The sequence below is a fragment of the Mastacembelus armatus genome, chromosome 20 (genome assembly GCF_900324485.2).
Source record: "Mastacembelus armatus chromosome 20, fMasArm1.2, whole genome shotgun sequence".
Lineage (NCBI taxonomy): Eukaryota > Metazoa > Chordata > Actinopteri > Synbranchiformes > Mastacembelidae > Mastacembelus > Mastacembelus armatus.
The window spans coordinates 6,603,296-6,617,891 of record NC_046652.1 but is presented as its reverse complement, the minus strand read 5'-3'; the positions used below and the strand labels follow the sequence as shown (position 1 = coordinate 6,617,891).

At 39.0% G+C, this 14,596-nt stretch overlaps 1 protein-coding gene across 2 annotated transcripts in view; it reads right to left on the bottom strand.

Annotated features, from left to right (window-relative positions):
- stau2 (staufen double-stranded RNA binding protein 2) overlaps nt 1-14,596 on the bottom strand; it is an 85,052-nt gene that overhangs the window by 70,043 nt on the left and 413 nt on the right. For both annotated transcript variants that reach the window (XR_003294728.1, XM_026291945.1), the window contains exons 2-5: nt 12,969-13,176; nt 12,335-12,465; nt 11,824-11,983; nt 9,148-9,283 (exon numbers count right to left, since the gene is read on the bottom strand). Coding sequence is in view for 1 of the 2 variants with exons in the window: in XM_026291945.1 (XP_026147730.1) it covers nt 9,148-9,283; nt 11,824-11,983; nt 12,335-12,465; nt 12,969-13,167 (626 nt within the window). In the remaining variant the exon portion in view is untranslated. The remainder of the gene's footprint in view (nt 1-9,147; nt 9,284-11,823; nt 11,984-12,334; nt 12,466-12,968; nt 13,177-14,596) is intronic.

Genomic DNA, 14,596 nt, shown 5'->3' with positions numbered 1-14,596 from the left:
CTAAGCGTAACCTTAAACCAAGCTGTCACTCTAAAATGTAACGATTTACAAATCATTTACATGGTAGGTGCCACCTCCACAATGAAGGTTGAGTGAGTGTGCAAACTGGTTTTGATGTGTGCATGCACGCACATGCACACTCTCTCTCACAGACACATATGGAGGCACGCAATTGACTCATGGCCTTGCAAGGGGACAAGGCAGTGTTGGGAGCAAACGGGTGACAGAGCTTTGGAAGAGGGAAAAAAAAAAAAAATGCAGAAACTTGGACAGACTCACTCTTCCACCAGCTGCACTTTCTTCCAATCTCCTGCCAGACCTTTAGTTGTTTTCTCTCCCTCCCAACTTCCATACTTCATTCCCTTAGTCCATCATTGATTGCTTTCCTTCCCTTCTGCGTCACGCAATTGCTAATGTAGAAAATACATAGTGGTGTGAGAAAACAGTCTATGTAGTCAAGTAAACACAGCCTCAAAACATCAACTGTCATCATATTGAGGATGTTCTCAAAGTTTCTTGGGCCCTGTCTGAGGATAGGAACTGTTAAGCCACACGGGAGAACAACAATCTAATAGCTTTTAATAGACATGAAGAATAAAATCAAGTGGGGGAGTGGGCAGCATATGTAGTATTTAAATGGTTCATGTGAAATCAGACTCTCAGTGTTGGAGCACTGAAATGTAACTCTTGTGATGGAGCCTTGGATTAAAACTTTGACTGTTCAAATGTTCATCAAATATGTCAGGTGTAAAATGCTGTGTTAAGGTCAATTTATGCTTCCACATTCAATTTATGCAGAGCCTACGCCATAGGCTATGCAAGTGGTCTATGGCCTATTTATACTGATCTCTCATTTTTTTACTTTGTTGTGGTTTCAAATTTTGAACAGGAGATTAAAGCTCTTTTTGTGCAAGCTCTGTCATCAGTGTCCTAGGTGCCCTCTTCCCATGCTTGACTCAAAAGAAGTCAAGCCACATGTAAACATACTCAAGCCCTCCTGCCACTCTCGTAGTAACGATTCCAGACACAAGATTTCACAGAAACTCGCATGATCAAATGTGACTTCGTGACCCACGCCTTCTCATTGTTAGCTCTATAGTGGTATGCCTTGCCAATGTGTTAAAAAGACAGCCGTGTTGTTTGAATAATTCAACAAGCATGTCTTCTTTATCAGTGCTCCTTTAGGCACTGGTTTTGTTTTGATCTGCTTGTTTCTGAGCTGAAAAAGTACACAACGGTCGGCTGGTGATGTTTTCCAGGCTGCTCACTCTCATTGGTTGTCGTGGGCATTTAATTGGAGCCACCCGGCTCCGACCCAATCAGGAGCAGTAAAGAATCATGTTGACACCACACTCTTGAGACAATAATCAGTTGTGACAAGCCTTGAATCGGGCCACGCCTGCACGATCAATGGAGGGGGCAAATCCAGCATAAAATCATCTAGTGTGTCACCAGCCTTAGTCGGTAAAGATTGATTTTAATATTCTAGTATTAAAAGCAACTACTGGAAAATAGTCTATTCTTTACTCATCAGACTGAAAAAAGACAGAAAATATCAGAGAGTAATGGAAGAACCCTTTTACTCTTTTGCCTTTTAGTGGCTGAGGGTCAGTCTGAAATCCTAACACATTGAGCTGCCGTTTTGTTATCTAGATTTAATCACAATCTAATAATCTACATGTGATCCGGTTTGACTGAACTCAAAATGTGGTTCCAACTTTAGAATCTGTTTGCTTGGGGGGAGGCGGCTCTTCTTCTTGTCACAATTAAAAGAACTGAGGTGAGAAAGCAAACATACACAAATACCACTTCAATCAATAAAATTTAAACATCCATCCATCCATCTTCTATACCCGCTTTTTCCTGAAAGCCAGGGTCACGGGGATCTGCTGGAGCCTATCCCAGCTCTCTCTCGGGTGAAAGGCAGGGGTACACCCTGGACAGGTCACCAGTCCATCACAAGGCCACATAGAGACACACAAAGACAGACAACCTCACACTAAAATTTAAACATAAAAAACTAAAATTAAATAAGTTCAGGAGAGAATTTCCTGTAAGAGTATGTTTTAAGAATAGATTTAAAAACTCTGCAGTTCTAATTTCCTCAGGTAATTTGTTCCAGAGCTTAGGGGCTCTGACTGCAAAGCTTTGTCACCTCTTGTTTTCAGTCACACATCTGGGACAGTTTGAAGGTCTTTGTCCAAAGATATCCAATTACACGCTGGCTCATATCTAAAAGGTCAGCTATATAGCATTAGCAAATGTCACAAAGGTCTTAAAATCAATTCTAAAATCTACTGAGAGTCAGTGCAAGGTGGCTAAAACTGGAGTGATGCGATCACATCTTGCTGTTCTTGATTCATTCTGTACAATTTGATGTCTACTGATAGTCTACTGTTGCAGTAATTGAGGCATAACGAGATAAAAGCATGGGATATAATGAATTTTAGAAATATTTCTAAGATGATAAGATTGCACCACCATGTGACATACTGGTGAAAAGCTTAAAACTTAATGTGATGTAACAGGGGATTACTAGATGTTATGATCTGACTTGCCAAATGCCGGGGACAAATTACATAAACCACAGCCGTACTAGAGTTGAGCTGCAAAAAGTTTTGAGAAATACAATTTTTGAACTCAGAAAGACATATCAAGAGTCACAATGAAACTTTAGGGTATCATGATCAGAGCCTTTAACAAGCAGTTGTGTGTCATCAGCATACCAATAAAATGAAACACCACATCTATGAATGACATGTCCAAGAGGAGGCATATATAAATTGAAAAAAAATTATCCCTGCACTGATCATCCAGGACTGCAAAATCTATATGGACGGTAAAATCACCAACCACAATTATTTTGTCATACCTGACCAGGTTCATCTTCCTTACAGCAAAGTTTCAGAGTTAAAAGGAAACTATTTTTAGGACAAAATTACATCATTTAAGAGAGATAACCTATTAGATAGAAACCTATTATTTAGCAAACCAAGTTTAGAAGTCTGTACTTTAACAACTAAGCTGTTAACAAAAGAAGTAGTGAATTTAGGCCTAACCAAGTTAAGGTAGCATTTGTGCACCATGCAGTGACTTTTATATGGTCTGCTGAAGCACCCCTAAAAGTAGCCTAAACTCAGCTATGATATGGCCTGGATTTTTTATCGTTCTAAGCCAGTTTAAAATTTAGCTGAAGCTGTTGTAAGTAAGTCCAGTGGGAACCATATACATGAAATCATTCTAAAATACAAACATCCTAGTGTCTCGGAAATACAAAGAAAGAATGATGTATTTATGATTTTATATGTTAAGATGCAGTACAGGTCATTGAGAAATTACAATTTAATTACCTACATCCATATATGATAAAATGTAAAACTAAGTACAAGTCTACATACTAAAAAACTGATTTTGAGATACTGTGAACAAAAAATGATAAACTCAACTACAAGATTTTGATTAACATTAAAAGACCAGTGGGGATGGAAACTAAATGGGGACAAAATGGGGTTTGACATTTAAACAATAAAACTTATAAAATAATGAGTGCAAAACCCATGTTGTTTAAACCTGGACTGCACTTACATTTTAGAAACATTTTATTTTCAGGGTTATTATAATCACTTAAAAAACTCTTGTACAGCTATGAGGAAAATCCTCAACAGTCATAAAACAACATCACTTCTGGTCTAATCAACCCAACAAAGTCTTTACATAAAGTACAAGAAAATCATTCAGGATTATGAATCCTCACATTGCTATTCATGAATTAAGTTACATGAATGGCAACTAACAGGATTATTTTAGCTTGATATCAGCATGTTACTTTGAATTACATAAGCCACACATGGTCCTGGTGTCTATCAAACCCAAGAAACCTCTCACATTCAACCTTCATAGCTATTTACTGCTCTATACTGATACTGCACAGCTACCCAGGAGGCAAGTCCATCCACTTAAGACTACAACAACATAAGATGGGTTCAATTTCCTGGGAAAAGATACAAATAAGTGGCGTGTATTTGTACAAACATTCGAATGTAAGCTTGTAAAAAAGTCCACTTAATCGTCTGACTCACGCCTGCCAAACATACTAAAAGCCAGCATTAAAAAAGTAACCTGCTTCACACAGGTTACATTAGGTTCATTTTTAAATTCAAAACATCAGGGCGAAGGAGGACACACAAAAATACACAAACACGAAACTCCACTCAGAGGAAAGGAGATGAAAGGAGAGACTAGACTTCTGTGTCATTGAATCTGTTGAATACAAATCACTCCAAGCATTTGTTTATGTTGGATCTGTGTTTCACTCCTCCACCCCCAGTGTCCTCAATAAAACACTCCTTTTATGAGTTTACACCCATTTGTACAATTTGGACAGATTATCCTTTGTTCTGGCATGTCCCTCATGGTAATACATATACTGTCTAGGTGAATGTATCTGATTTAATGATCTATGCAGATACGTCAAAAATGTAATGCAATAAAAACTCTTTCCTCAGCTGTTTCTACCTTGTGGGTTTTGGCAAGCCTTTTTATCTATTTCCTATGATGGGATGGATAAGAGAAACCATATCTGTAGAAGGCCCGAGAGGACAAGCAAGTACACGGTGTCCCCGATTATGCTACATGAGATTCTAAAGTCAACAGGGCAGAAAATAAACCTGAATAGGGTAATCAAAAAAATGCATACTGATTTGTGAAGAGGACCTCAACTAATAATGAAAACCTACAGGTAGGAATAAATAAAAGGAAATAGTAGGACTGGATCGCTAACAACCTCGCAGTTCAATTTAAAATCAGTTCGATTCTTGAGTCAATAAAAAGAAAGGGCATTAGTATCATTTTGGCTTTTAAGTCCACAAAGCTGCAAGTTAAACACTACAAATTTAAGCTAACTGGTTCTAATGAGGGTCATTACCAGGAAAAAATTGTAGAGTTATTTATGCAAACAAAGTATAATTTACACTACACATACAGCGTAATAGCTAAAGTGTAATTTAGTGACCAACTACACAGGTTAAATGGCTTTGGTAAAAACAGAGGCTGGAATTAGTATAATAAGAAGGAGGGGGAAGGAAAAAGCAGAGCATTAAGCTGTGTTGTCATTGATGGTACATTTAGTACATGTTAGTATAAGGCAAACCAGCATTATCCAAAACACAGCATACTCACAGGTTAAGTCAATAAAATGCAACCAGATGATTTCCTTTCTGAAGATGACCTAATTACAGTAGCTACAAGACAACTTGTGTGTTTGTGTGTGTGTGTGTGTGTGTGTGTGTGTGCGCGCGTGTGTGTGTGTGTGTGTGCGTGCGCGCTGTACACTGTGCTGCACCATGACCTTGCAGCTAGGTTCAACCTTTTTCGTTCTGGTAATATCAATAATTTGTTAATTAATTCTTTTTTTTTTTGAGGACCATTACGGTTTAGACTGATTAGCATACACGTTTCAGGTCACTATGTGTTCAAAAGTAACTGGGTTTTCCTGGTATGTGATATCATGGATGCAGTTCTCTCATAGTGAGGACAGCTCGTAAAATGCTTCTAGTGGAAGAAAGCAAAGAAAATAAAATTAACTGATTAAGTCATAAATGTCTTTCTCTTAAACTTGTATTATATTACTGTGTGGGGTGGTTGACACCAGCACAACTAGCTGTAAACCCCAGACTGGTATATTATCACCTTATAAAGTTAATATGCCCCCCCCCGTGTTAGCAAACAGCTGCCTATTTACACATTCAGCAGACAGAACATTAACACCTATTTAGAATCAAGTTTCCACATTAGCCTACAGAGAGAATTGTAACAGCCAGTTCAGTATCTGGACAACATCACAGAAGGAAATGTCACAGAGCAAAGTACCCCTAGCCATTCAGCCCACTGTTCTTCCAGCTAACATAATGTTACTGTCATAACCAAATGAGGGTGGGGGCGGCTTCTGACTGCTTTGTTTTGCTCTAACAGGGAAAGTCCTATCCAAATTCCAACTGACAGAAGGCAGGATGCAGGTGCCCCTAGCCCCCTGGGATTAGATCAGCAAGGGGAAAGCTGGGAGCTCCAAGGATGTCTATCCTGGAAGAGCCCAGTATGACTCATTGGAATCAGGTGCTCCAATGATAACACAAGAATCAGGGAATGTCCATGAAGTGAATGTTGACGTAACCACATTTCTTGATAACAAATATCTTTCTGATTCAATGACCATTGTTCTGAATTATTTGGGCTGGATTTATCTATAATATTTAATAGTAACTAATTGAATCAACTGAAAAACCCACATCATTCTGAGTACAGTATGTTCAGTGTTTGGGAATGAACAACAGTGTGGTTATTACTACACAACAAGACAGATTAATCATTGATTTAAATGTAGTCTTGGGTTGAAAGGAATTATGCAGAGGCCCTTCACCATAAATAAGATTCATTAAGACTCTGATAAATGCATATTTCATAATATCACCATATTTTCTCATCAGGGCACTTTCTGAATGAATCAATACTGGTCTAGGTGGTAATTAGAGTGCTGATGGATCAGAGCCAGGCTGCCCTTTTAATGGTAAGATTTTCCATCAACATGACTCCGGATCACTCTTATTCATCATAATAGGTAAGGACATGGGCATATGGAAACCTTCGTTTCCCAACAGCATCATTAAGGTGACTAATAGTAGATATGGCCTGTCACTCTGCTACATAGTCAGTCATCTGATGAACAGAATTTGTATTAAGAAGGCCTCACTTTCATTAATCTAGGGCTGAACTACACTGAGAAGAAACCTCATGAAAACATAAGTGACCTTGGAATAATATATACTCCAGTGTCTTTTCAGTGTTTCAGGCACACACATGCACGTCATGCCATTCTTTGGAAAAGGTACAAACCCGAGATGAGGGGCCATTGTTAAAGGTGCAGTCTCTTGCATAGTGTAGAAGTTGAGTCTCCCTTTCTCCTCCAACATACTGTATGTGGCTTCTTAAACATGCTGTTTGCAAGAATCCAAATCCATGACAATAATCATTAATATTTTGCAGGCAATGCAAACCAACATTGCTTGTGTGTGAAGTCTGCTGTAAATGTCCAAGGCTATCAAAAGCACATCAATTCCCTGTTCACCCACCACTGCTTTGAAGTAACACCAATTTGCTTGAGATGTCTGATGTGTTACACATCTCGCTGGATGTCAAACATCAACCAGTGGGATGCTGGCGGCTCTAAAATGAACACTCTACTGTGGTTTAGTGTAAATAAGCATTGCCATCATATCTATGCATCAACGTAACAGCAGTGTACAGGGAAAGGAAGGGCCTACTGCTTGTCGGGTAGAACCTCATCACTGTGACGTATGGCATGACAGCCAAATTCTGGAAAACAGATTTCCTCCTCTACTCTACAGACATTAGTCTTTTACCCGTTTGTTCCTGCATGGTTCAAATAGTTGAGGATGTAAACCAGATGCTAGACTGTCTGCAGACTAGACTTAGTTACCCAAAACTGGCAACATATCCCAATTTTTTTATGAAATCCCACACATTCAGCATCAGAATTCCTTAACTAACTTTAATCAGCCAAACTTTAAATCACACATTCATACTTCTCTGATTTATTTCCCTGTATACAGTGCTTTAATAATGAAATATTTACAGATTACACTGGGGAGTTGTATGTGCATAAAAATTCACATATATTCTAAACACATTTCTAAATTGGCTGTTACAAAATCAGTGGTCTATCAGCTTGGAAAAGCACTGCTACAGGATTTTTTAAATGTGGAAACACTGCCATCTGGAGGGAATCATATATGTTCCAACCCCTAATTTAAAAAGGTTGGTGAGTCTTTACATGGATTATCTGCTTGCAGCCCAAATTGTATGAATGATTGCAGCGTATGGGCAAAATGTACATGTAACCAAGCATGCAAACATACCACTGTATGCAGATACCCAATGTAATTTACCACTGTGATGCCCAGTCTGTCCTCTGGCCATGTTCATACCTGGTCTTTAAATATTGCCAGATTCTTAAAATAATGGCCTAAGTCATTTTTTGCCAAAAATGATTTTTTTGCCTAAGTGAGATCTTCTTGATGCTGGCCACCTCTGGTAAAATCGCCTAAATCCTCAGTTGAACAGATCATGCAATTCTAACTCCATAGTATAATTGCCTATGTCAACAGTGTGACTTAGGCAATTTTAATTTGCCCAAGTGACAAGACAGAGTGACTTAGGCAACTTTATAAGCTTTTCAAGATGGCGGCCTCTTCAAAAAGAAAGAAATTCCTCCTAGCTAGCGAAGTTATTGCCATAATACAGAACCCAGACTCCATTGGTAAGTGATAAGATTCACTATAATAAAGGCTAGGCTATAAATGTTGCATAGTTATTTACCCTTTTTAGTTAGCATTTTAGTCAGCAAAATAGCTGGCTACATGATGCTAGCAGTTGCTGATAATTAGTAGAGTGGAGAGACTCAAAAATCTGTGGCTGCAATGAATGTTTTCAGAAGTATCACACATTTGTCACCAAACACCTCAAAGGGTGAAAATGCTTTTTACTTTTTGGCTTTATTGTGCACAGAGTTGAACACATCATTTCACATTATCACAGAAGAAAAGATTACCTGCAAATTTTTTGTTTTATCGAAGAGTGATTACAGTTTTGCTGTTTGAGTTTGTGTTTACTGAATTAAAGGGCCACTCACTGCTGAGTTTCTGTGTGCTCCACTAGTATTTTCAAATGTTTGTGGTTTACACTTCCTCGTGGTCTGTCACGGTAGTTGGAAAAAAAGAAGTGCACTGTTTTACCGATGTCGTTTATTCCAGAAATAATTTGGCCAAAGTCAGGTTCAAAATTGAGTAACACTTGAAAAACTTGAAAATATGACGTAGGCCATTATTTTTTAGATAGTAATGATATTTTTATGCCTTAATTCTTAATTTATGAATTATCTGCAACTGAAAAGTTACTGTTTTGAACTGTTTTAAACTTGCCATTATGTATTTATGGTTACGATGACTTTGGAGCAACAAAGACGTGATATTCTATCGCAGAAATTTGTTGTTTATCATCGTAAAGAGATGTAATTTTAAAGAGGAAATGACTGACAGTTTCAGGAACTGGCAAAGTTGACTTCAGGGTACTCACCTTTGGTTGAACATCCCTCTGAAGTTGTAGTTAGCTCTATAGTTGGGCATGGGCTTAGGATCCAAAGGCCTGTATATAGCCGGCTCTCCTCTCTTCATAGCCAGACCATTCAGTTCTACTGTGGGTGTTATACTGCCTTTGTAAGCAAATAAGAGAAAAGCCCTTAAAAATTAGACATGAAAAATAGATGAAACAATGTCAACGAGCATCTTAAATAAACACTGATTTTCCAGATATGTCATAATAACAATTTTTTTCTGACGAGCAAATCTTCTTTTCCTTTTGGCTGCTCCCTTCAGGGGTCGCCACAGCGAATCATCTGCCTCCATTTAACCCTATCCTCTGTATCCTCCTCACCCACACCAACTATCCTCATGTCCTCCTTCACTACATCCAAGAACCTCCTCTTTGGTCTTCCTCTAGGCCTCCTTCCTGGCAGCTCTAACCTCAGCATCCTTTTACCAATGTATTCACTGTCCCTCCTCTGAACATGTCCAAACCATCTCAATCTGGCTTCCCTGGCTTTTTCTCCAAACCATCTAACATGAGCTGTCCCTCTGATGTCCTCATTCCTGATCCTATCCATCCTCGTCACTCCCAAAGAGAACCTCAACATCTTCAGCTCTGCTACCTCCAGCTCTGCCTCCTGTCTTTTTCTCAGTGCCACTGTCTCTAAACCAGACAACATTGCTGGTCTCACCACTGTCTTGTCCATCTTTCCTTTCATTCTTGCTGACACTCTTTTGTCACACATCACACCTGAGACTTTCCTCCACCTGTTCCAACCTGCTTGCACACGTCTCTTCACTTCTTTTCCACACTCTCCGTTGCTCTGGACTGTTGACCCTAGGTACTTAAAATCCTCCACCTTCTTCACCCCTACTCCCTGTAACCTCACCGTTCTGCTTGAGTCCCTCTCATTTACATACATGTACTCTGTTTTACTGCAGCTAAGCTTCATTTCTCTCCTTTCCAGAGCAAACCTCCACCTCTCTAGATTTTCCTCCACCTGCTCCCTGCTCTCACTACAGATGACAATATCATCTGCAAACATCATGGTCCACGGAGATTCCTGTCTAACCTCATCTGTCAGCCAGTAAAAAATAAGTAATTCATTAAAATTCCTTTAAAAAGAGTACTCACTTGTAGAAGCTGCATATTTTTTTAATGCTTTGCTTGCAGTCTTGCCATTAATTACCAGTATGTGTTAACCATAATGAGCTTGATATGCTAGTAGCTAATAGCAAGCAAATACAAAAAGGTGACTTATCTGCCTGTTTCGTCTAATTTGGCACATAACCTTTGATCATTGCTTTTACTGATTTAAAATAAAAATAAACAATTAACTAACTAATGTTAATTCTGTACCTTATTGGACACTTGTCTGTGTGCCTTAATTTTTTCATTTAGGGGTACCAATACCTGCTTAAATAAATAAATTAAATTATTAAGTTTAGAGCCCTGTCATGGCCCAAATGCTTTGTCACATTTCTTTACCTCAGCACTCAACTTTATCACATATGTACAAGAAAAATACTGAAACCCTGATACAAAATTTTACTCTGTGAAGTAACCTTTGAGTCACGCCTTCGAACAAAAGGTATTTCAACATACTAAGCTCCAGAAAATAATGTACAGTAGAGGGCACTAATGCATTAAAAGGACTGCTCCATTTTCGTGGCAATCATTCAAAGACCATACAAAAATTTGCAACCACAATAGAATTAAACTGGTATACTGAATACTGCCTGTACTCATACCTTTCTGTAATAGAGTGAGTACAGCACTATATTAGGGCTGCATAATATATCATTTCAGCATCGTCATGTCATGACATGATGTGCACATGTGCAATAGACACATCACAAGATGCACAATGTCAAGTAGGTAGGTTTACATTATTACATTATTATACATATTACAGTACTATACTAGATTCTGACATATGATTTCACTTTCACAGCAGTTCTAACTCCTCACAGGAAAAACAGGAGCAAAAGCACCAGTTTTACTAGTAAAATTAATGACGAGTTATATTTAAATGCCCCAAAAAGCCATAAAAGCATGACCATGAAGTAAAATACACAATACCATGACTTTCATCAACTGAAGATAAAAGAGCTATGTTGAAGACTACATTCTGTGCACTGGGAGCGGTACCCAAGATTATATAAAACTAATCGTTACCCTCTGGCTGCAAAATGCCAGTATATAAAAAGAAGAAGAGAAAAAATATGTTACTCTGTCACACTTTCACGCAGAGATTTCACTGTGGTTACAGTTATCATATTCCTATCATATTTTAATTATGCATACACAGCATCGAAATGCAAGTCCACACATAACTTATCTTGCCACTCACTGCCCTTCTAAAACATTTAAGTTCAATGTTTTTAAGCCTTTCCTTTGGAGTAAAATTAGAACTACTATAACTGTGCTGAAATTTGATGGTTAAAAAAATTAGCTGATTAAAACAACCACTAAAATGTGAACTGGTGGTGATGCTCAAGACTAAAATATTGCATGAGGAAAAACAGCTTAGAGAGCAAATCTCTTGATAAAAAACTCATGCTAACTATACTCATGTGTAATAATATAAGCACAATACAGAAGCTGCAAAAACACATAGGTTGAATGGTAAACATTTATATACAATTTGTGAATGTAACAATGTACCTGGGTTGCTGTTAACATCCACTTTGGGAGAGCGGGGTGCAGGCCTGGGAAGAACACTCTCAGCAAGAGCTTTGGCAGCTGTGGAGTGCTGGGCCTTTTTAATGCTTGTGCCCTCCGCCTCCCACACCTGCTCCCCAAGAGTGAGCTGCACTGTGAAGATCTGGAACAGTGAGTCCAAGAGGGAGAGCTATTACCCAAAAGCAATAACATTTTTTCCGATATCCCTCTCACATCCATATGGTAATAGCTGACATATTCTGCATAACTAACATTTTTTCATAAAATAAAATATTTAAAAATATGAAACAGCTTCACCAATTATCTTTTCAAACATACAACTGAATATAATTCTCAGACTTTTTTTGATGGTTTAAAAGGGGAATATCAAGCCGCCACCACCACTAATAATGTGAAATGGGGGGTCACTGTTTATAACAAGTGAAACATTATCTGTATATTCCTTAAGTAATTACTTTTTTCCCATGAACTAGGCTACAGTACTGTTCCTCACCTTAGCATGTGCAGGGCCTCTCTCGTTGAGGAGCTTGTACTGTGGTTGGATCCTATTAAAACGGGCTAACTCATTCACCAAACACATTGGAGTTTTCTCTTTAGGGTTTGCCATGTTCTCCTGGGGCGGGCCTAAAACAGAGCAGAATGCATGATATTATATTTACAGTACACAAGGTTAAGGTCTGGGCTCTAAATGAACCACTGGAAAAGGTGGATTTTCTCTGTCTGAAGTAATTTCGCAGTGTATGTGACACTCCCTCCACCTTATTTTTTTGTTGATGCCATTAACATACCCTTTTCCTTCAATTTGAATGTTTTATGAGCAATGACCTGAGGCTGAAGATGGTCAAGAGCTCAGGTGAAAAGGTTTATTGGTCTACAGCATTCTGGTTATGCACTTCACTGGCAATACAGGTTGTGAACAGTAATAGTACAGTTCAATCCCTAAAATCTGCAACAGTAACTATTTAGTCTCTTATATTGCCTCCTTTTAAAATAGAATATGGTGTTAAAATGTAAATAGTTGAGAATTTGTTAGTAATTACATGCATTGATTTTCATGAACATTAATTAAAAACCAGGATTTGCAAAACGATCACATGTTCAAAGTTTTGCAAATATTGGCATTGTACCTGGCGGTGTGGCAGATACAGAGGCGTCCCCATATCCGACTGCAGGAGCAGGGCAGGCGGGTGTGGGGGCTGGGCCTGTGCCATTGACGGAGGGCTGCAGACCCAGGGACCCTGGGCTGGCCATGGCCGTTACGGAAACTCCAGGGGAGAGGCCAGGACCAGCCAGGGGTGCTGAGGTCTGTACTTTCACTTGAGCCATGCTCTTTTCCTGAAAACAAAGGGCAGCTAATGACTTTCAAGTTGGTTAGACTGTAATTATGTTACTCCAAGCAGATTAAACAAAAATTTAAATCTGTTATTTAATTAAAAACCTGCAATTTAATCATTAACATCATGATTAGCTATTAAGCATTTGTCTACACAATGTGCAGGCAAGCACAAATAAATCCACCCTACACACACACACACACACGCACACACACACACACACACACACACACACACACAATTTCAGAGCCGTTCACTGTCATTTGATAAATTTTGGAGGGCAAAGCCTAGAGAACAGACTTCAAACAGAGCTGCCCTAGGCCTATCTCGCATTCTGATCTATTGGCTGCAAATACACTCGAACAATGAACCTTTATTTAAAGGAGCTTTGCTCATGTTACGGCTGCTGAGCTCCCCAGAAAAAGAAGGGAATCCTTTGATAGCAGCTTGAATGATTCAATGGATGTCAGTGACATTTTATTTGAGACCAGAAAGGTACATAGGCCTACATCAGGAAGACATGAAGAGCAGGGAGGGCCCAATAACACAATTAAAGTAAAAAAAACAACAAAAAACACACACGAACTTCTTTATCTTTTTTTCATCTGTGTAATATTTTGTTGAATGCAATTCACAATACCGTTACACTTCAGGAACGGGATACACAATCATGTGTTTTTCACCAGTCCAATATGAAGGCTGATTAAAATCTTCACGTAAAAACCAAATTAGATAAGAAAAATCACATCACAACATCCTGCCAAGATGGCTCCATATGTGGGTCACATAAATATGTGTTGATATTAGAGAGGAAATTAATTTAAATTTAAATCCCCACAGAGGGCAGAGCAAAGGGTCACCCACAGAACTGAACACCTGTAGGGTTATTACCTGAACCTGGCCTTCAGGTTATAGACAAGATCACCTATGTACTTAACAGGGCAAGTGAAGAAAAGTTTCAGATATCAGTGTAGTCCGTGTCAGGACTCTACAGCTTGAAATCCCATTACAGGTGTTACCAGTGCACACTGTCTCTAGCCATGCTTGAGCTGTTGTATATAGCTGAGCAGTGGCACATCCGTAAAACAACTTAGGTCGACTAGTTCAGTTAAATAAAATGCATTTTTGTTGTTTTTCTTTCACTATGAAGTGCACCCCTGACTAATCCAAAGCATGTATCTAAACTGCTTTCTGGTATCTACCTGCTAACTTCTATGTGCGGTGTATCGTGCCTGCCCAGAGGTCCTCGGGTCACCGTACATGTCGATCTTATGTTTTGCTCTCTGACAGTAACATGCACGAACACAATGCCAGGCAGAAGCCCGAATATGGAGGTGGGCTTACACTGGGGCTGTCTGCAACCCCTGAACCTAACTTACACGAAAGCCTCGACTGGGTCCAGCTTAGCAGGAAGCTAACGT